Source organism: Colossoma macropomum, unplaced genomic scaffold (assembly GCF_904425465.1).
Source record: "Colossoma macropomum unplaced genomic scaffold, Colossoma_macropomum, whole genome shotgun sequence".
NCBI lineage: Eukaryota > Metazoa > Chordata > Actinopteri > Characiformes > Serrasalmidae > Colossoma > Colossoma macropomum.
Window position 1 is genome coordinate 13,507,941 of NW_023494796.1, and position 23,831 is coordinate 13,531,771.

The window sequence follows — 23,831 nt, forward strand, 5'->3', positions numbered from 1 at the left end:
TTCTAGAAAACGGAAAAAAAATAATATTGTAATTGTAGTTATGAGATTTTATTCCATGTCATTTTGGACTGTTTCTATTTATCCACTCATCAGGAAATGTTGATATGCCTAAAGACAGAGACTCACATTTTCCGCAGTTGTGGGAGCTTTTTAAAGATTCCAGTGGCCTCCAACACAGTGAACTCGTTATTGTTTAATCGCCTGTAAAAGGAACACATTTAGTTCATGATTAATCAAGAAAAAGAGCATCATAATTTTGGTTTCAGACGTGAGGAGGCACTATGAGGTTAGTCACATTCTGGATATTGATGACACAAGTTTATATATGTAGATAATAAGTAATAGTTTCTACCAGGACCCTGGCTTTTTCGTGTAGTAAAAAAATGGAAATGGACGTAGCATAACCATTGAATGGGCTGCAGCGTAACCATGGAAACAGGTGTAGTCCTCTGATTAGTGGTGTAGTTGTACAATCGGATGGACCTTTTTCAATTTAGTCCATGTTCTAATTCTTTCTAATTCTTCTAATTTTGATAAGCTGTTTGTATAATAGAATATATTTATAATCTATTTATATTTCTATAATCTGCACTATTTACAGATTGTACAAATAACCTCTAGATTAGTTTGAAGAGGTGGGGTTGGACTATATTTTGAACTTAAATTAAATTTGTGACTCACAGTTCTGCAGTGTACTGTGGGATGTGGTCTGGTATCTTGGTCAGTTTCTGTCCAGAACAGTCCACTGTGGTTCCCTCACAGCGGCACTTATCAGGACACGCCAGGTCAGCAAAACAGCTTCCTCCCACTTTAGAGCGGTAATCTTCTACACCTACACACACACACACACAAACACACACACACACACACACACACACACAGAGTCACTGTTGTAAAGTCTACGGCAGGTGGAAAGTGTGTGAGAGGCTGTAGGTCAAAGGTTAAAAATGAAAGGGCCATAAAGGGTTAGAGGCTGCAGGATAAACTAGACCAGAGGAAACTCAGTTGTCACCATGGCAACACAAAACCATCATCACACAAAGCCATGATAACTCATGACTTTGCACAGCAACACTCACACTCCAGACACAACGGCGGTGCCTGTATTCACAAAAACATAAATTAGTAGAGCTGCACTGTTTTTCATTACATTATTTTTTTTCAGCTTAGAATTACAAAGATATCAAACCAAATAAATCAAATGTAATTAAAAATAAATAAAAAAGTATAAATGAATGTAACATTTGTAAAACACACAAAAAGAGTTTAAAACTACTTGATTTGTCAATGTGCAACATCTCAAAGCAGGATGCAAATTCTCCACAAGGGGGCAGTACTAACATTCAAATGGCTTCTATGTGCATTGTTGAAAGAGCAGAAACCACACCAGCAGGGTCTCACTAATGCACAAACTGTGTGTATGAAGTTGAGATATTTACAGAAGGGTTCACAAAACCTGAACATGCAAAGTTAAGGATATTCTCCTTGAATGCAGGCCTGGGCAATGTCAGAACTATTATGTCAAAGATATTTTCTTGTAAAAAAACAAAAAACAATTAGGATTATTAACTATCCACTGCAGCTTAGACTTACTCTTTCTGCTATCTATAGCTTACATGTTTTTTTTTTTTTAGCATTAACTGATATCATGAAAAAATCTTGAACGAAATCACAAATTAAATCATATTATACTGAATAACTCAACACAATTTGATAAGCTATTCCACTTTGTTTTGCTAACTGCAAAGACGTGCACTTATGAGAACCTGCTGGTGTGGATGAAGCTGCAGCCCTACACACACACTCAGAATAACACGGCATGCAAAAACGTCTCACACACACACACACACACACACACACACACACACACACACACACACACACACACAGGTGCAGGTTGACTCTTGTTCTTGCCATGCTGTCGACGCTGCAAGACGTTCCATGGTGCTTGACAGAACCATGCCTCAGTCTGAGCAGAGAAAACACATGGTTAAATCAAGCACAAAGGAAAACCCCGCTGAGTTAGAGAGAGAGAGAGAGAGAGAGAGAGAGAACAAATATATATATATATATATATATATATATATATATATATATATACACAGATAGAGATAGAGAGTGAGAGTATAAAAATAGAGTACAGCAGAGAGAGACGTACAGAGTATATATATAGAGAAAGATACAGAGTAAGATAGAAAGAAAGAACAAAGGATTAAGCCAGAAAGGGTGAACACATTAATCAATATTTTGATAATACTATGAAGAGAAAGAATATTAATAAAACGAGAAAGATAAGGCGAGCAGTATAAAGAGAGGGAGGAGTGTGGAAAAAGAAGGGGAAAGTGGAGATGAAGAAAAAAGAGAGAAAGGGTGTGGCAGGAAAATTGCAGCTGAAGCTGACATCAAGAAGTTCAACCAATTTGAGTAAACAAATAAAGAAAAGACAAAGTAACAAATAATACTATTCTAACAGAAATTCACATATATATTCATATATTTTGCACATATATGTGTCTTTACTTCACATATGAGTGCCTCTGGTCTGTGACTGACTGTATAGGAGTGAGGGGGTGGGGCCGATTAGGTCGGGGGAAGGGAAACGTGAGCAGCGCTCTGACTGGACGAGGGTTTCGTGGTTGTCATGGTTTCCGTTACTTACACTTACTGACATGATGGATCCCTGAGTGTGTGCGAGAAAGGAAGAGAGAGACACACCTCATCACACGCACACACACACACACACACACTTCAAAATGCACTTTGTATGCATTAAAGCGATAGTTTGATCGAAAATCCCTCCCCAGTTCACCCCTTTGCGTACAAAATGTAGTCGAGTTTTAGCACTGGGACTACAAGGCTAATGTAGCTAACATGCAAACATATGCCCCATCTATTAACCGGTGCTAACTGCATGACTAAATCAGCACATACTTGCCTCAAACAAGTGAAGTTGGCTTCCTATTCGGCAGCTTCTAATTAGAATTTTCTGTTCCACCTTAAATGCAGTTAAACTGCTACTCCACTTAAGGTGGAATGGAAAAATCGAATGAGAAACTGGTGAATAGGTAATCAGCTTTAGCTTTTGTGTTTTTACATTAAAGGAATATATTTTGGCAAAGAATTGATGTTTTGTATTATTTAACAATATTTCACTCTTACACAATTACGTAATGCTACTAGCCAGGAGGGTGACGACTAGCACGAGCTTCCTCTGAGACCTGAAGCTCCACCACATCTTCACATTCAGAGGAGAATGCTAACTGCTAATTCTGTTACATCAACTAACAGATGCCTGTGTTGGCTAGCATCATGCTACACAGCCATGTTACCCTTATATAAAAAACTTTCATATAAATCATATAAAAACTTTTTACATCGTCTTACATTAACTATACACAGCTATATAATTGGTGTCATTGCTTGTTAGCTACATTAGTATCAAAGCTTCATTGCTAAAACTAAAGAAACTTCAACCAAACATGTCTTGGATGATTGTATTTGGGGTTGTGGGGGGTGAACTATCGCTTTAATAGGAGATATTGATCTGTGGTCAGTAGAGCTGTTTAGTGATTAAACACACCTGCATGCTCAATAAGCTGTGCTGAGTTTGGGCTGCACGATATCCACATAAAATACAATGTTCATTAAAGCTGTATCACAGTGACGATGAGTGATAGGTTACGCTTAAAATAGTGTGTCTCAGAACCTTATTTATTAATTTATTGCTGCATAAACAAAAATCTAAGCAAATAGCAAAAAGCACAAAATTATATATTACAAAAGCAACATTCACTATTGTGCAAGATAAAAACAATGAAATACTAATAGCTTTTTACATCAGAACTGCAAGCACATTGAGGCTAAACAGTCAGCTGGCTTTTTCTATAAAGGCTACAAAAAACAAATAAATATTTTTATTTTCTGCATAGGCCTACAAAAATGAGTACATTTTATATATGTTTATTTACACTTATTCTAATGATTTACAGTGATTTTACAAGCACAGACACACTCACTGCTCTGATAAATGGTTTTAAACAAAGTGCTTAAGTGCCTATGACTTTTGCATACATATAATTCCTTTTAAAGCTCTTATGGTGATGCAAGTTTGTTGTAATACTGCTTCACACAATTAATTTGGAAGGCCAGGGCCCACCAGCAGGCTCAAAGTTCTATTATACATTTATATAACAATAGCTTATATAAGTTTAGCTCTGCCAGGTTGCAGTCCCTGTAGTTACTGAATAATAAGCCTTAGTATGTAATAAGCCTGAGTAAACTAAGGGGTTTACATGCATCTCTGAGAGTGGGAATACTCACAGAGTAATCACAACCTTTTTGTTTACAGCGGAGAGTAGTGTTTAAGTTGTCAGTTTTGTATTTGTATTTGTTATTAATTTATTTGCTCTGCCTGTGCAAAAGCAGGGTTTGGGTTAGAGCCCAGCACAGGAAAGCACTGGTTGAGCCTTTAACGCTGTATTTTGCCAGTCTAAATGCACCACTCTGCCACTGAATATGTGGTAACCTGATCTTTTTTGTCATTACAACCCTTAACAATGTATTTATCACAGAAACTCACATTGAGATAGCATTAAAAATAGATTCATTGTGCAGCCCTTGTTGTGCTGTAAGTGAATTATACTGTTTAAACAGGTGAGTGTTTGTGAGAGGCATCACAGAGTGCAGCACTATCTGAACATACCTGGTATGAAATACTGCTCTTTAGCTACAGCAAACACAAACACAGAGAAAACTCCAACATCAGTGTATGTGCTTATCAATAAATGAATATGAATATTGATCAGTGAATCCGGCTCATTTATAACCACACACACAGATCAATACTCATCTGACTCACAGTCAATGAATATTACACTAATATATACCTCACCTCTCTCTGTCTCTCGCTCTCACTCTCTATCTAGTTCTGTCTCTCTCTCTTACCTTTTTCTCTGTCCCTCTGAGTTTCTCTCTGTACACTCTCTGTCTCTCTCTCTCTCTTTCTATCTTTGCAGTACTGCTAAGACCACTTGGGCTCTGCTGCTGAATATTTAAATATAAATTGTGGCTAAAATATTGTATCACAGTAATATCATACTGTAATATGCTATCATGATAATATTGTATGGTTCTATTGTATTGTGATCACATTACATAGTGATACTGTATAGTGATAATATTGTATGGTTACATTAATTTTTTGACAAGTTATTTTCCTTGAAACAATCTCAATTTTTTTGTGATGAATTCTGGAAATTATTTTAATCAAAACTCCATTCTTGATGTTCTACAGCTTTCTAAGTAATTTGAGAATCTTCTACAGCTCTGTTCATCATTATGGTCAAATACCTAACAGTTCTTTAAAGAATGAACAGCAGATTACAATCATTTTAACTATTTATCTGAAACCAAACTGATTTTATGTTGTTAAAAATATTGATTCCATGCTTTTGAACAGCAGTGTGCAAATGTATTTATGCAATATTTGCAAATATAAGGCTCTTATTTGTTATGTATGTATATTGATATGGATATTAATTATCATCTGTGTTGAATAATGTATGAGGCCGTATCTTTGTGTGTGTATGTGTGTGCATACTCACAGTAGCGGTATAATATTTTATCATGATAATACGGTAGTGCTGCATTGTGATACTGTTATGTTGTGATAATACAGTATGGTACTAGAGTATTGTGATAACTTATATCCCATTGTGACAATGTTGTACTGTGATAATATCATATAGTGTTGTAGTATTGTGAAATTACATTGTGATAGTGCTGTATTGTGATAATATTGATACGGTAATAATGTAGTATCATTATAATGTTCCATTGTGACATTGTATCACAATAATGTTGTATTGTGACATTAGCATGCATTAGCATGGTGATACTGTATTGTGTTAAGACTGTGTTGTAATAAGAATGTTAATGTATTGAAAGATAAACTGTACTGTTATAATACTGGATTATGACTATGCATTGTAATAATACTGTATCATTGCATTATCATATTGTTATGATATTGTATTGTGTACCTGAACAGCGGAATTTTTTGCTCTTTATCTGTCCTATGCGTTTGTTAGCGAGGCGTCGTGGGCTGGTGCAGCGTGCTCCACTGGTCTCAATTGGATTCTCCTGCAGGTAATCGGCCAACCACTTCAGGTGACAGTCACACATGAAAGGGTTCTGCGCCAGGTGACTGATACATACACACACATATTATTGACATCAAAACAAACAGTAACAACTTTTTTTGTTTGTTTTAAAGTTGATGCAAATCAGATCAAATCAAAATCAAATCACGTTTATTGTCACATCACATTTACCCAGATGCAAGGGGAGAGAAAATCTTAGGTGTGTAGCCCCCTTGTAGAATTTAAATACAAATATATATATATATATATATATATATATATGTATATGAAGAAAAAAGAAATATATAAACACCGACTATAAATATATACACATATACACAATATACACTACTATTGCACTTTCCAATTTCCAAAGTACAGTTGTACACTAATAAGTTACGAAATAAAACTATGCTCTGTACACAGAACGTAAATCAAATGTAAATGTAATGAATTAATGATGTAAATGAGTATATAATGAATAATTTAACGTGTGAGTGACAATGAGACTCACAGTGTCTGTATGGATCTCAGTGAGGAGAAGGTGCCTTTAGCAATTGTCTGTAATTTATTGTCGTACAGAGAGAGCAGGTTGAGGTTCTGCAGGTCCTGGAAGGCGTCTACGCGCAAACAGTTTATTTTATTCGCATTTAGCAACCTGCCGGGACACAGCAATAAACAATACAGAACAACCTCGTTAAAAACGTTTCAGTGAATAGAAATAAACAAGACACATATTAAAACATTAACAGCAGTACTGATACCATGATGATTCGAAGGTTTGGAATGTTTATGTTATATATAGTAATAATGTATACAATGTATTTTTAAATATTACAAGCTAGATTTAGATGTTTTATTCAACACTTTCTGTGCAAAGTTTTCACATCCTTGTAACATTTAACATGTAACGGGTAGCAAGAGTTTTTAAATTATGCAGAAAAAAATAAAAATAAATGTGAAAAATGGAGATACAATATTTCTGTGTGATATAAAGCTGGTATTTGATACTCAGATGTATTGATATGGATATTTTTGTTGCACTGGGCTAATTAATGTATGAGGCTGTATTTCAGTGAGTGTGTGTGTGTGCACTTGTGTGTGTGTTTGTACTTACAGTAACTGTAGAGAGAAGAGTCCCTCAAACAGTCCTTTAGGAAGTTCAGTGATTTTATTACCATATAAAACCCTAAAAATGCAACACACAACAAACTTATTACTCATCAAATTACTCCAGCATTTTAAAGTTATTAAGTCAAAAGTTAATATATTTTTATATAATTTAATATAGTCTTAATATTTTAAGCTTTTTTATTTTATCTTTTTTAGTATTTTAAATGTTATTCAGCTATAATTTGTGACATTATTTTAGTATTTTACATTTCAATTTATTAACTTAATTGTGTATTTTAGGGACCTGTCCAGGGTGTATCCTGCCTTCCACCCAATGACTGCTGGGATAGACTCCAGCTCCCCCCGCAACCCAGAAGTGGCTTAGAAGATGTGTGTGTGTGTGTGTGTGTGTGTGTGTGTGTTTTAGATTATTAGTTATTATTATTTCTGTATATAAATTTTGATTAATTCAATTAATATTCTTAAATTACATTATTTCAGCATTTTAAGTTATTAAGTTGTATTAATTAATTGATGTTATGAAGTTTTTTATGAAATGAACTCTGTTTGAGGTTATCACATTGTTATTTCTTACATTCCTTCAGTATAAGTTTATTAAGTTATAATTCTTTACATGATTTATAAGGTATTATTCACCAAGTTATCTCAGTATTGTTACATCATCAAGTTATTCTTTATGTTATTTAAGTATTTCTTAATTATTATGCTGTTTTAAGTTAATTCTGAGCTATTAAGTTATTTTTAATTAAGGTATTTTAGTATTTAAACCAATTAAGTTGTTATAATTGTTCATCCACTGTTATTTCTAACTAATTTATTAAACAACTTAGATTAAGACTGGCGAACTGTCCAGGGTTTTCTGCCTTATGCCGTCCAGGGTTTCCTGCCTGAGCACTGGGATAGACTCCAGTAATTTACAGACTAGAGACTATATTATTCTGCATTTTCCTTTTTTAGATGATAAATATTCCATTAATTTAATATTTTTTGTATCTTGAATGTTCTTTGCCCTGTGAAGCATAAAGGTATAAACTAAGTGGAGTGATGTTATTCCCATGATGTGGATTTTTACTGTTTATAGTGGATACAGTGATAAACGCAAAAACAGAAGCACAAACAGCCCCACCCCCAAACTAAACATCAATCTGAACTAAATAGATTAAAAAATAGATACAATTATTATTATTCTTACTATTATTATTATTATTATTAGTAGTAGTAGTAGTAGTAGTTGTAGTTACAGTATTATTCATTTTTAATAATCATGATTGTCAAAAGCAGAAAACACTGTAAGAGTATTCGTCCATCCCTGTTCTTACACACAGATACTACATGTCATGTGCAGTTTTCCACAATGAAAGTTCTCCTTAACTCAGGATAAATCTGTTAAAGCTGCAGCATCACCCTAAAGGTGCGTGTGGGGGGCCAGAAACACACACAGCTGTACTGGTATGTGTGTGTGTGGGTTGGGGGGGGGCAGGGTTCATTGTGCTTTTTAAAGCTTTTAATGGCTGGTGTCCCTGTGAGACCCGTGTCTCACTGCACTAAAAGCCTCAGAATGGAAACGTTTATGAATAAGTAAGACTGAGTGATGTCAGCTTAATAAAACTCACAAATACACACTCACACACACACACGCACACATACTCACACACAGATACCTACAGTGAGTTTAGTGAGCGGAGACCTTGAAAAGAATCTGCAGCCAGTTCAGAAATCTGATTATTACTGAGATCTCTGTAAAGAGAATAAAAACACTAAGAAAACAATAGTATTTAGGAGAGGGTGTATGTGTGTCTGTATGTGTGTGTCTGTATGTGTGTGTGTGTGTGTGTGTGTGTGTGTGTGAGGAAATTAAACCTTAATTTATCATTTAACAATATTTTGTAACAATAGTGTGTGACTTTCTGTTCCATTCTGTTACATTCCGTAAAAGTTCATTCTGTTCTTAGTTGGATAAAGTCTAATTGGCAAGGAATCCAGGTTATTGATAACCTTACTGAGTTATGTTGTATGTGTGTATGTGGTGTGTGTGTGTGTGTGTGTGTGTGTGTGTGTGTGTGTGTGTGAGGAAATTAAACCTTAATTTATCATTTAACAATATTTTGTAACAATAGTGTGTGACTTTCTGTTCCATTCTGTTACATTCCGTAAAAGTTCATTCTGTTCTTAGTTGGATAAAGTCTAATTGGCAAGGAATCCAGGTTATTGATAACCTTACTGAGTTATGTTGTATGTGTGTATGTGGTGTGTGTGTGTGTGTGTGTGTGTGTGTGTGTGTGTGTGTGTGTGTGTGTATAAGAATACTCACATCCTCCTCAGGCGTTTGTATGGTGAAAAAGCGCCAGGTGGGATGATTTTGATGGAGTTCTGCTCGAGACGTCTGTGGAGAAACACAGTAAATGCAGAAAAAAGAGGTTACTAAACATTACAGGCAGATCAATCATTCTGTGACCAAGATCGACATTAAGGAGCTGAAAATTCTGTTGAAAAATGAAACAAACTCCAATAGTTGTAGTGGAACAGTCCTTTAATGACTAAAATAATTGTCAGTTCTCAACAATGACCTGACCACCCCAGAGTCCAGTACTCAACATCACTGAATGTGTTTGGGATTATTTGGATTGTGAGAAGCAGAAAATGCTAAACCAGATTTCTTTTGAAAAACTGAATGCGAGTCTCCTCAATTGCATCTCACACAGACAAGCAAACCTAAGCCAGTCTTGATCTATACACCTTCTTTTTGATGAAAACACACAGAAATTAAGGTTTTCAAAGCGCGTTTGTCAGAATGTTTGTGTATCTCCACACCAAACAAGCCCAACTGAAAGTGTGAACAAGACACTGCATTTAGTCATGTACCAGAAAGAAACATACAATTGAAAAGCTGCAAATATACAAAAAGATCACCAAAAAGTAAGTTTAAGTGTAACTAACAATCAAACTTGCACAACCAAAGGCGTGATATCCAACAAAAATTAAGACTAAAGGCAAAGTCAATCATTCCAGGTTTTTCCTAACAAAAACCAGCAAAAGTAACTGTATACAAACCAAACAATTTTGTGCAAAGCATTGTCAGCTGTTGAAATAAAACTGCTCCAATTTAAACATTTCAGCAAGATATGTACAGACATTACATTTGGAGTCCTTCAAACTTCAGTAACACTTTAGCCTCAAAATTCTCATCAGTGACTCTGGCTCTGTTTGGGGAGAGAATCAGGCCTGAATAATCTCTCCACTCCTGCAGAGCTGTTGCGGCTCTGCAACAGAACTAGATTTTTAGGGAAAATATCATAATCCTCCTTTCCTGTAAAATCGTTATAACACATAGTTCTAACACAGTTTTCATAATAAATGGTCTTAAACGCTGGAGGTAATGTGTAACTGCTAATTCACCAACATTTAACGCTGGAGAGTGACGCGCAGACTGCTGGACACACAGCAACGCAGACAACGAAATGGCAAAGAGAAGATTTAAGACGAACATCAATAATTTGGAGACGAATGGACTTATTTGCATTTATAAGTGCTCAGCTGGTTTCCTGATGATCCCCAAGTCGCAAAGCTGAAGTCAGCTTCTCATTCACCAGCTTCTCGTTCGAATTTTCCCGTTCCACCTTAAATGTCGCAGCAGTACAATCTGGCACGTCAGGCACCATTTAAGGTGGAACGGGACAATTCGAACGAAAAGCAGGAGAATGAGCAGCGACTTCAGTCTCGTAAAAAGTTGAACATTGAGAGAACATTGAGAGAAACTCGCAGAGAAGTTTTCTGAGATGCGAGAAAAGCAGATATAGCTGACCTAAAGCTTAAAGCAGAGCAAAGTAAGTCTGCGTTTTCTTTTATTTAATTTTAGCCTGTACTAGTACATTAGCACACACATACTTACAGCCAAGATAGTAAAAAGGACATAAAATGTTGAGCCTCCCAAGGTGGTTTTGTTTTTGTTTAAAGGACAAAATGGCTCTTCTTAACATTTCGGTTGCAACCCCTGAGCTAAGCCTACTAGCAAGGGGTGATCAGAGCGCGGGGCCACTCACAGTGCGTGCCCGTTTGCTCGAACTGTCCGTAGCTCAGTCAGGACTGCACAGTCGCCACCAGCCCAGTTAATGACCGCGTTCCACTGTTCAAATTTTGAACGGATTGCCTGAAGCCTGTAGCGAAATTGTAGCAAAAATGATCGCTATAGCTACACAAAATTTTGTAGGTGCTACAGCTATTAGCTACGTTTAATAAAACTGTAGCGGCTACAGCTATGAGCTGCAAAAATTTGTAGTTAACACCAAACGTAGCGTGCTACTTAGCTACTCCCCCATCCCTGACAGAATTCACCATCTTCAGCTAGCTAAAATAACACTGTAGCCAAGACCACTAGCTACCATAGCGTGGCTGAAGTTACTCTAAGATATTTGCTAATGTTGCTAGATAGCTTTCTTGTTGTCAAAGCCTACACCACTAGCCACAGTAGAATGACCAAACTTAGTCCAAAGAATGTCCTAACATTGCTAGCTAGCTAACTTAATGTACAGCTCCCTAATAAAAAAAGCTATGCTTGTCTATGCTGTAGCAGGATCTACAACACTAGCTACTATGGCATGGCTGAAATGACTTAAAAGCATTTGTTAACATTGTTAGCTAGTTAACATTATAGCATACATCACTAGTTACTGTAGCATTGTTCAAAGAAATTCCTAATGTTGTCAGGTAGCTAGGTTAATGCTGTAGTCTGCTTTGCTAGCTGCTCCAAGGCCTCTGCTAATGTAGCTAGCTAGCTAAGTTCATGTTGTAACCTACACTGATTTTACCCTTAAACATGCCAGGCTTATTATATACAAAGGCTTATTATTCAGGAGCTACAGGGACTTGGGGATATGAGGTTTTCTTCTGAAAGTGGGTGTATATTTATTTCTCTCTGTGTGACAGTAAGTCTGATTTACTCTCAACACGCACATACACACACACACACACACACACACACACACACAGATGAGATAAAATGTTTCATCTGCCGAACCACAGCTCTCAGGAGAGAAAATGACAAAAAGAGAAGGAATGAAGGACAGCATGGCAGTGTCTCACAATACAGGCAGCAGAACAAAACCACATCACTAAACCCACACCACTAAAAACACTTAGCTCAGATACCTCAATATCAACATCAAATTGATACCATAAAACTGATTACTAATACATTCATATCAATATAATACTTCAGTTCAGTTCAGTCATTCTGTATACACTAAAAACATAACTAAAACTATTTAGAGCACAATTTTGCATGTTTGCAGGAATTAAACTGAATTTTCTGAAAATCCATGACCTGAAATGACAGGCTGCAGGAAAACATTCATTAATTAAATCAACACCAACATGTAATACCACTGTGATAAAACATTATTATTCTTGCTGCACTGCCAGCCTATGAGTCACTGTGTCTTATCGAGTAAACTAGTCATCATTACCACATAAAATATCGTGTGTTGGACCTCTTTAAGTATGTTGTCAGCAGATTGCTAATAGTTTCCGGGGTGGCAGATGCTGCAGTTTGAGGTGTTTTTGATGTATTTTAGTAAGTTTCAGTCTCAGATACTCAGAGTATCTGAGACTGAAACTCACTAAAATACACACACAGAAGCACAGACTGTCTTGCGTCAAATGCACACTAAAATTGCCACAGCTCTCAGAATCTAACGCCTCACTTGAATTTAAACTGCAGTTGGCTATCCGTGCTTCCGTGCACAGGTTTTATCAGTTCGATGGGGAACAAATGAATGTTTATCAAGCTAAATTCTGGTAGCAAGCAATCGTATCTCTATAGATAAGCCGTTCAGAGGAGATACAGTAACTGAACCAGATAACATTCATGCTGAATGCCATGAATTTAGTTTGATGCCATAGGTAGCAAAGAAACGTGATATTTTTGTTTGTTGGTAGATCCACTTTATCTGCAGGGAGTTTGTTCTCATTGAGCATGTCAAGCTAAATGGTCTGTGAATGGTAGTTCTGCATGTCAGTCACTTCCTTATCACGCCAGCGGTTCTCTAAACCACCCGGTCAGGATTAAGAACCAGTATTTCACTGCAGTCTTACACAACTTGCAATGAAATTCATTTCGTATAGCATTTCCACACTAACAAAGTACTTTGTTCTTTGTGTTTAACAGAAAAACAGACTTCTGTTAACTGCCAGTTCAGCCCTGCTGTATTTCAGACATTGTCCTTAAGAAGCCAACTGCTGCCCACAGCACCCACTAGTGGATTTATTAGTTGACTTGTCTGTGCAACCCCTAGCTGAAACATGCATGTGCAAGTGTAACACGAGACAAACAGCACGTGGTGCTATAATTATATATATTCATATCTTCACAGCCTTTCAACCAATATAAGGCTAATAAACAATTGAAGAAAAGTAGTAACACATTCATTGCAGCACATCATGAGTCTTAAAACAAAATGATAAATTGTACATACAAATAAAGTGTTTTTGTAATTTTTTTAACTTACTATTTCATTGTAAGGCACTTTGAGCTGCTACAAGTATGAAACGTGTTTAATAAATTAAATAGTTGTTTTTCTTCTTCTCATTATTACTACCATACTATTACTGAATCAGTTGCAGTATTGTTACTGTGTTGTTAAAGACTGTACAGTCAGTCAGTAAAGTGATGAACACTCACATCTCAGTGATGGTCTCCGGCAGGTTGGTGGGAATCTCAGTGAGTCCTTTACCTCGACAGTCTACTATATTATTACTGCATGTACAGAATTCTGGACACTGCAGGACACTACAGGACGACTGAGAGTAAGAACCTGAGAGAGAAAACAGAGAGAGAGCAGGAGAGAGAGAGAGAGAGAGAGAGAGAGATAGAGAGTGAGAATGAATAGAGACAGAGAGAAAAAGGAACAGACCACAGAACACAGAAAATGAGAGGGAATGAAAAGAAAGAAAGAAAAAAGGAAAGAAAGAAAGAAAAAAGAAAGAAAGAAAGAAAAAAGAAAAAGGTGAGAGAGAAAGAAAAAAAGAGAAAATGGAAAGAAAGAGGGGGAGGGAGATTAAGAGAGGGATAAAAGAGAGAAAGAGAATAAAGAGGAAGAAGAGAGAAACAAGAAGAAAAGAGAGTAGAGAGAATGAGAGGACAGAAAAGAGTGATAGAGGAAGAAAAAGAGGGAGAAAAGCAGAGAGAGAATAAAATAAAGAAAAGAGAATAATATCAATTAAAGAGAATAATACCAATTAAAGAAAAATGGTTTGTTAATTGTTTGTAGGTGAAACATAATTAATTGTTATAATTAAATTAATTTTAAATGAATGTAACAATAACAGAGGAGCTAAAAGAAACGACTTGCCGTCATCAAAGTCTTGAAAGCATGAGCAAAGAAAAATACAAACAAACAGCCAACACATCAACACAACAGCACAACAACAGCACAATAACAACAACAACAACAAACGCCTACACACACCTACACTCGCACTCACCTGTACAGACAAACTCCCTCTTCTGAACCTCGGCTACATTGTGTCCCCTCATAGAGGGCGGAGCCATACACTGGGTATACAGACCGAGACGGGGTCTCTGCCGTAGCCAATCAGAGAGCCACGCCACATGACAATCACAAATCAGATTATTGGAGTGTAGACGACTACGAGGGAGAGAGACAGAGATAGAGAGAGGGAGAGAGAAAGACAGAGAGAGAGAGTGAAAGAGGGAGAGGGAAAGTGAGCCGGGTTTAATCTTCAGGAGAGGGTCAGTTGAAGGTCCCCTCTAAAAGATTTCTACACAAATTTACAATCAACACAAACATGAATATATTACTATGTGTGTGTGTTTGTGTGTGTGTGTTTATAGATGAATTCAATGTGATCTGAAATCAATACAGCAGTAGAACACAGTGAAAGTAGTTCCATGTTGAACGGGAGGTGATGTATATTATATAATACATTCAACAACATATGTGTTTGCATTATTTGTATTTATTGTCTCTCTGCACTGTTGTCTGCTGCTGTACATGTTGTTCATGGCAATAAAGCTGACTTTAACTATGTCCGAAAAAAGTGATTTGTGGGGCACTGCGTGGCAGCTTAATTTTGTAGATCATGAATAAGCTTCAACCTATCAGTGTCCAACATACTAACCTATGCTAATAAGAGAACTATGACTACAGAACATGCCTGTGCTAACCTTGCTAACTCGTTTGAGATGCATGGACTGTGCAATAAAGCTGTTAGCTAAAACACATAAATGAAATGTGCATGTAAAATTACAGCTGTGTCAAATTTATATTCCACATGTGTCTAATAAGCAGTGAAACATGAAGCCTTAACAAGTTTAGAGGATAAAAACTTGAATCTGAGCGAGTGAAAACGAGTGACTGAAAGACAGAATCTTTCTGAGTATTACAGCAACACTAGAGCTTTTTGTTTCTGTATCATCTGTTCAGACACACAAATGCTATCCAGGGTAGTTTGCCTAATCTGCATTAGCATACACCGATGAGCATTATGAGCACCTGCCTAATATGTTAGTCTTCTGTGCGCTGCCAAAACAGCTGCGACCCACCGAGACATGGACTCTACAAGAGCTCTGAAGGTGCCCTGTGGGATCTGGCAATGAGACATGAGCAGCAGATCCTTTTAGTCCTGTAAGTTGCAAGGTGGATTCGCTGCAGACAGTTACTCCAGATCTGGGGGTCAGCGCAACATGTTGAACTCTTCACTATGTTCCTCAAACCATGCCTGAACAATGTGTGCACTAGGTGCACTATCCTGCTGAAAGAGGCCACTGCCATCAGGGAATACTATTATCATGATGGGGTGTACCTGGTCTGCAACGATGTTTAGGTAGGTAGAACATGTCAAATTAACGTCCACATGAATGCCTAGAAAAGAACATTGTCCAGAGCATCACACTCCCACCACCAGCTTTTCTTTTTCCACCATGTATCCACAAGTACCTGACCACTCACATGATGTAAAAGAAAAGCAGCACTCATCATACAGGAGATCCTCTTCCATTGCTCCAAGGTCTAGTGCCGATACTCGCATGCCCCTTGTAGGCACTTACGATGGTGGACAAGGATTTGCATGGGCACCCTGACCAGTCTGTGGCTATTTAGCCTCATGTGCAGCAGGGTACGATGAACTGGGTGTTGTGACACATTCCTCCTGTAGCCTTCATTAAAACACCGCCAGTTCATGGGTTCTCCCACCATGGACCACTGTTGGTAGGTACTCACCACTGCTGACCAGGAGCAAGCCTTGCTTTACCATTTCAGAGATGTTCAAAGACGTTTAGGTTTTCACGTCAACTGCGAGAACCGACTGTTTGCTTAACATGTAATATGTCCCAGATCTTCACATGCACAGCTGTTACAAAACCATCATTGTTCTTCACGTCATCTGTGAGTGGTCATGACAATGCTTTGTCTATGTTTATCAATGCACTCACAGATCTTTGCATTCTTAACAAGTGTTGAGGTTTAGAGACTATGCCATTTTTAGTAGTTTCTTGGGTATAACATTAACACACAATATTTAACAATTTATTTGTCAATACAGACACATTTTTTGTGTTTTATTATTATGACTTTAGAGGTACTTAAGTCTTAGAGGTGTTAAGAGTTTTGTTTGAAGCTGCTGTGCTGCTCTTTTTTGTGGATCTCTTTTGCTCTAGCAACGTTTCTACACTCGTCCCGGCATATTGTGCAAAAACAAAGCTTTGTGATTGGTTGCTTTGAATATCATTCATATGGCCTCTTCTTGTTAAATTAGGAGGTTCCTCATCACATTAAACAATAAAACAGACAGATTCACTAACAACAATGGCTGGTTAGTTGATTACAGATGCTCATTCCTGTTTTAAACTGAAGATAAAGGAATGGATCCGAAATGAACTGCGCTTTACAATAAAGGTTTACTTAAATATCTCTCAAATTTCTTTTTAATGGTGGATTTAAAATGAACACTTACAGCAAGGCTGAAACTATGTTACTTGTTTACATTTTCGAAGCTTGTAAACTGGGAATTATGACTGAACTTGTGTTCAGCTGACTACAGCAGTGAGGTAGGTTGTGTGATCAGCTCTTCGTCTACCTCATCCTGTCGTCCTTTTGTTCTCCAACTCCTTCAGGAAGTGAATACTGATGTGGTGATTAAACTCGTTAGTTATAAACAAGCTCTAATTGCTGATTATCATTTAGAGCTGAACTCGCTCCCGCAGTGTCCACTCAAACGGCTTTATTACCCATCAGCCCCTTAATCACTCTGATTAACTCTTCTCCAGGGGGCGAGAGAGCGCCACGTGAGGAAAACAGACTGAAACATTAAAAGAGTAACGAAATGATACTCACAACGTGCGGAGTTTGGGCATGTGGTTAAAACTGTTCACCGACAAACGAGAGATATTGTTGTTGTTCAGCGTCCTGAGAGAGAGAGAGAGAGAGAGGGGGGGGGAGAGAGAGAGAGAGAGAGAGAGAGAGAGGGAGAGAGAGAGAGAGAGAGAGAGAGAGAGAGATTAAGAGAGACACAACAGAAGGAGGAAGATACAGAACAGAGAGACACAACAGAGAGATACAGAACAGAGAGAGATACAGAAAAGAGAGAGAACAGATTGTGAGACAGACAGAAAAAGATACAGAACAGACAGAGATGCAGAAACAGAAAGAGAGAGAGAGACAGAGAGAGAAAGAGATATCATTACATCACATAGCACATTTCAAACCTTCTAGACATGCAATTTCTACATTCCAGTTTTTGCATCTTGCATCTAGCTAAATCAGAACCAGATCAGCTTTTTTAGAAGGACAGTGCAGTGTTTGGGTTCATTGGCCTTTACTCACCGTAGTATGCTGATGTTAGCCAGCTAAAAGTGAGATAAGCAATCATGTGTTGTGTTTAATACTCAAAAATAATAATAATGTGGTAACAGTCTAAGGACTAAGCTTCAGTGAAGTTGGCTAGTTGGTGAGCATCCTCACTATAGCAATGCCTCTGGGCCTTGATACTTGATAGCTGCCCCCTCTAAACCTGTAAGCAGCCCTAAATAAAATGAAATCCAGGCTACACCACTGGTGGGTGCGATACTGTGACATTCAGAATAACAGAATGTGACATAATCCCTCCCACTATCATCAGTGTCTTCTCACTCTAACAGGATTTACACACATAATCCCCTTACAGTGGAAATCAGCTTCACTAATGCCACACTGAGACCCCTCATCACAAACATTTCGGGCTCAGGTGGAACAAAGCCTGAGTGTGAATTAAACTTAATGTACATTTGAATATTGCCAGGATTTCACAATACTGAACAGTCATTTTCACAGCAAAAAACATTTCATTGTGAACTCAGCATCACAACATTTTCTGTAAGAACAAAGAGTTAAAAAGGTGAAGAAAGAAAAGGTAAAGAACTAAAAATTGTATTTATTTCTTTGGGGCAAAATGTTATTGTTTATTGGTGTTGCCAGATATACATTTTTGCACGTTTGTGCAAATTATAAAATAAGTTAAAATGCCTATGAAGTGTCTATTTCTTCATATGTAAATGTGCAGTAAATTACTGGTTACTGAGTTGCATTATTTTTACAGTTATGCAAAAAATTGCAGTGTTGAGAGTTTTTTTCCAAAAACAGCCAAAAAGCTTTACCGCCTAAACAGGGAATTGAACCCACAATTGTAAAATTGTACAGGCTATCATGTTACCTACCAACCCTATTCCTGGAGATCTACTTTACTGAAAACTTTAGCTGTAACCCTAAAAAAACCCACCTGATTGATCTAATCATCACCTTCAGAAGCTCCTGATTAGCTGATGAAGATGTGTTAGCTTTGGTTGAATGTAAACCATGCAGAATCTCCAGGAAGATGCTTGGTGCAGTGGTCACTGCATTGGAGCTGAACTCTAGTTAAGAGGTCCCCAGAGTCACCCCCTACACCCCCTACTGCTGTTTGTTTGGTTGCTGTGACCACAGGAAGCAATGATCAATTCTTTCTTAAAGAAATTAACAGTGATTTATTGGTGGGATTTCAAGTGCTGTGGTGATGCATGCATCCATTTTTGGTTGGAGTTATTGATGTGAGATCTCCGCAGGTGGTCGATTCTGCACCAGAGGGGGCACCCAAGAGCAGAGAAGCTTGTGGAAACTGAGCTGACCCATGAACTCAATTTCCACAGCGAGACTGAGCTAAACCTTGCTGAAACAGATCTAAGAACAGCCATATAAAACACAATTATACACACCCACCAAAAGATCACTTACACAATCTGAAGGCAAAAGGGCAGGAGCTCAAACCTCCCCTGGAGTTTATCTGTGCACATGCATGTGGGCTTCACCATCTAAACCTATAATTCAATACTTATATAATCGTCTTAAAATCTAATAACGGTGAGGCAAATCAATAATCCAAGGAACCAGACTTAGGTCAATGTGTAAACACACTTTAACCATCTGCATTCATAATGACACATCTCAGGTACTCACAGCACTTCCAGGTCCCGCAGGGCTCGGAATGCTCCATCTTCAATACAGGAAATCTGATTATAGTCCAGCTGCCTGATGGACAGAAAGACATGGAAGAATGGAAAAAGAGAAACAAAACCTCACACTCTTCCACATATGGATAATCCTGACAATATCACACAATAATATTAGTATCTACACAATAATACTACAGCAACACAATATGACACTAATTCTCTACTATAATATTACAGTAACACAATATGACACTGTAATGCTCTACTATAACACTACAGTAACACAATATGACACTAATTCTCTGCTATAATACTTCAGTAACACAATATGACACTCTAGTGCTCTACTATAATACTATAGCAACACAATATGACACTAATTCTCTACTATAATACTACAGTAACACAATATGATACTCTAATGCTGTACTATGATACTACAGTAATACAATATGACACTGTAATGCTCTACTATAACACTATAGTAACACTGTATGACACTCTAATACTCTACTATAATACTACAGTAACAACATGACACTAATTCTCTACTATAATACTTAAGTAACACAATATGAGCACTCTAATGCTCTACTATAATACTACAGTAAGATAATATGACACTAATTCTCTACTATAATAATACAGTAACACAATGACACTCTATTGCTCTACTATAATACTATAGCAACACAGTGACACTAATGCTCTATTATAATACTATAATAACACATTATGACACTCTAATACTCTACTATAATACTACAGAAACACAATATGACACTAATTCTCTACTATAATACTTCAATAATACAATATGAGCACTCTAATGCTGTACTATAATACTACAGTAATACAATATGACACTGTAATGCTCTACTATAATACTATAGTAACACTATATGACACTCTAATGCTCTACTGTAGTAAAACAGTAGAACAGTATGACAGTTATGCTCTACAGTAATACTATAGTAACATATGACACTTTAATAATCTACTATAACACTGTACTAACACACCATGACATAACACAATATAACCCTAATAATCTACTGCAATACTATAGTAACAAAATATCACACTCTAATGCTCTACTGTAACACTTCAGTAACATAACATGACACTCTAATAATCTACTATAATACTACAGTAACACAATATTACACTCTAATGGCCCACTGTAATACAGTAGCACACTATGATACCAATATTGCAGAATGACATCTCTACTCAACAAATACTTAACTTTACCCATTACCCTACTAATGGGTACCAATAAAATTTACAGCATTAATACAATATACAGCATTAATTTTACTGCACTTCAGTATTCTTGCTTTCTGGCTATACTTATATTTTTAAGATTATGTTTTGTATGTATGTTTTCTCTCTCTGTAAAACACACTTACAGGTTTTTGAGGTCTGTAGCTCCTCTGAAAGCTTTCCTTGGAATGCCCTGAAATTGATTCTCACTCAAATCTCTGCAAATCACAAACAACACAAAATCATTAGCACTGAAAACCAGCATTAATCATACACATCCTACAGTAAATAGAAAAACAGAACAAAGCAGTGAGATACACAGTGGAGAGGAAAATAAATGAAGGAGTAAAAGAGACCGAAACAGAGAAGAAGAAAGAAGAGAATAAAAGATGAAAAGCACTATGAACGGTCTGTTAAGATTCTACTGTAGCTACGAGGTTTTTATAGCTAACAAGTAATTAAATTATAATTATACTCCACCCACTAGCATGATGCTAACTGAATGCTTAAAGCACTATGTAATAGTTTATGTTAAAACTGAAAAAAGTAGCATTAAATAACATACTAAAATATAGAGTGCATGCGTTGCTGTGAGCTGCCCTGTAAAGCCTGAAATAATCATTTAAAAGTCAGATGTACTGGGACGCATTTGGTGGCAGTTTTTCAGAGCCAAAGTTTCTCAAGCTCAAAAAGGTCTGACTCGATGTTTAGGTCTGAAATACAAAATCAACATTATACTGATAAAGATACTGATGAAAATAGTAGGTAATTCACTCACATCCTTTAAAAACAGTTTTGATTAAGCTCTCTTTGAATAGTTGTTCAACATAATCGCAAAATTAAGATTCATCCGCTTGTGGAGATCTGAAGCACAACCAATGCTACAAAATGTTCTTCCGCATGTTGTATGCAATTACATATTTCCACCAGAGAGGTCTCTAAATACCCAGCTCCTACACAGCATTGCTTTAAATCATCACACGCATGTCTCAAATGTGTTTCTGAAGCTGGTTTTCCATTTTGGCAGATTCTTATTCAAATTTTCCCCTTCACCTTAAGTAAGAATAAGAAGGCGCTGAATTGGCAGCCAACTTCGGCTTCGTGCCTCAAACCGCGTGGAGCTGTGACAAAGAGAGAAGGCAAGAGAACCAGAGGATGACCCTGATCACCTCTACAGGAAGAGTGCCTGTTTTTCTTTTCATTAAACGAGTGAAAAGAGGAGTAAATAGACTTAATCCTCCTTTTATCCCTCACTTGTCTCTCTCTCTTTCACTTCCTCTCTCCTTTTGACATCAGTGTTAATAGCCTGTTGTAACACAATCATACACTAGAAAGAGAAGTGGTCTCTTTCTAATCACACATGCAGTGTAGTATAAAAAGACTTAGACAACAGTTAGCTCTCATGACAATAGTCTTTAGGCATCACTGAAATGGTTATAATTCATACAGTCTTGTTTTCACTTTTGTCATATAGTGTAATAGTCATTTTGTGTAACTGAAGTGATCATATTTCATATAGTCTTGCTTTAATGTTTTTGTCCCGTAGCATGATGGTCATTAAATGTAACCAAAGTGGTCATTAAGTGTTTTTACTCGACCATAGATCCACTCAGTTCAGCAGGACATCGGGGCCCATTCAGAGTGAACTGAAGCTAAAGATGACCTTTGACCTCACCGTGTGTGTGTGAGTGTCCATCTCCACAGGAGTTAACTTTAATGAAGTCACACATACACACACATGCGCACACACACACACATGCAGATGAATGCAATAAGGAGCTCCTGTCAATCAAACTGCTCACCCATCAATCATCATCAAAAGCAGACGCTGTGTCTCCAAAACCAGACAAAACACCAGGGCGCTGTGTGCTGCCGTCTGATTGGTCAACTGACAGATGCTCCTATTCATCTAGACTACTGGCAGTCAGACTGAGTGACAGCTGACAGCGACCAATCAGAGCTCAAGAAAAACTTTCAGTGAAAAGACAGACAATCACTCTCCTTCTCTCTATTTTCTCTTTCTCTCATTCTCTGTCCCTTATGTCTCTCTGTCTCACCAGCCTAACGTAGACATATGGATGCCGGCATATGCTGCTGAGATAAACACCACTGCTGTCCACTAGGGGGCAGTGAGCGCTCACCAGCACAGTCCACACTGAGATTTAACTTAAAACTATTCACACTGCAGAAAGAAATGAACCCTAGCAGTAACAATTACCATAAGAATGTGGTAAAGTGTGAAATATAAACAATAAGGAGAGTGGTATTACTTACAGGAAAATTAAGTGGTTTGTTGTGAAATGCTCCATTCTAGAGATAATAACCAAGTCAGAATTGTTCACTGTGGTAGACGTCCACCTTTAAAAGTTCCTTCACAGAACATTACTATGAAATAGTTATGAATACACTGCCTGATGTCTGAAACATTATTTTATGATGGAACATTTTGATCTAAAATGTATTTTTAAACTCCGCTCACAGTGGAGAGGTACATGATGAAACTTTTTTTCAGATTTTTCACTATTTAACCTTCATCAGCATTGAACACACACACACACACACACACACACACACACACACACAAAGTGATGAACTGATTAAGCCCATCTGGCTTTTCAATGTTTTATTTAAAGGGCTAATATCTTTTATTTGTCTTGTATTTTCTGCCTGAGCTCCACTTATAATGTGTGTGTGGTTTTATGTACCAAAACAGTTATAAATCATTTTTACCTAAAGATTTTCATACCGCTCTTTAACCCTTAGAATTAAACAGTCAGATTTTCTTTCTGTACCTTTAAGACTGATGTAAATGA

At 37.1% G+C, this 23,831-nt stretch overlaps 1 protein-coding gene across 3 annotated transcripts in view; it reads right to left on the reverse strand.

Annotated features, from left to right (window-relative positions):
* The window catches only part of slit2 (slit homolog 2 (Drosophila)), a 99,775-nt gene that overhangs the window by 30,841 nt on the left and 45,103 nt on the right, over positions 1-23,831 (reverse strand). For 2 of the 3 annotated variants that reach the window (XM_036583840.1, XM_036583838.1), the window contains exons 5-17: positions 21,165-21,236; positions 19,757-19,828; positions 17,624-17,695; positions 14,754-14,917; positions 13,951-14,083; positions 9,586-9,657; positions 8,940-9,011; positions 7,258-7,329; positions 6,655-6,798; positions 6,042-6,205; positions 4,703-4,726; positions 682-832; positions 127-201 (exon numbers count right to left, since the gene is read on the reverse strand). In XM_036583840.1, coding sequence (XP_036439733.1) covers positions 127-201; positions 682-832; positions 4,703-4,726; positions 6,042-6,205; positions 6,655-6,798; positions 7,258-7,329; positions 8,940-9,011; positions 9,586-9,657; positions 13,951-14,083; positions 14,754-14,917; positions 17,624-17,695; positions 19,757-19,828; positions 21,165-21,236 — 1,287 coding nt within the window. The remainder of the gene's footprint in view (positions 1-126; positions 202-681; positions 833-4,702; positions 4,727-6,041; positions 6,206-6,654; positions 6,799-7,257; positions 7,330-8,939; positions 9,012-9,585; positions 9,658-13,950; positions 14,084-14,753; positions 14,918-17,623; positions 17,696-19,756; positions 19,829-21,164; positions 21,237-23,831) is intronic. The other variant, XM_036583839.1, reaches the window with a different exon arrangement.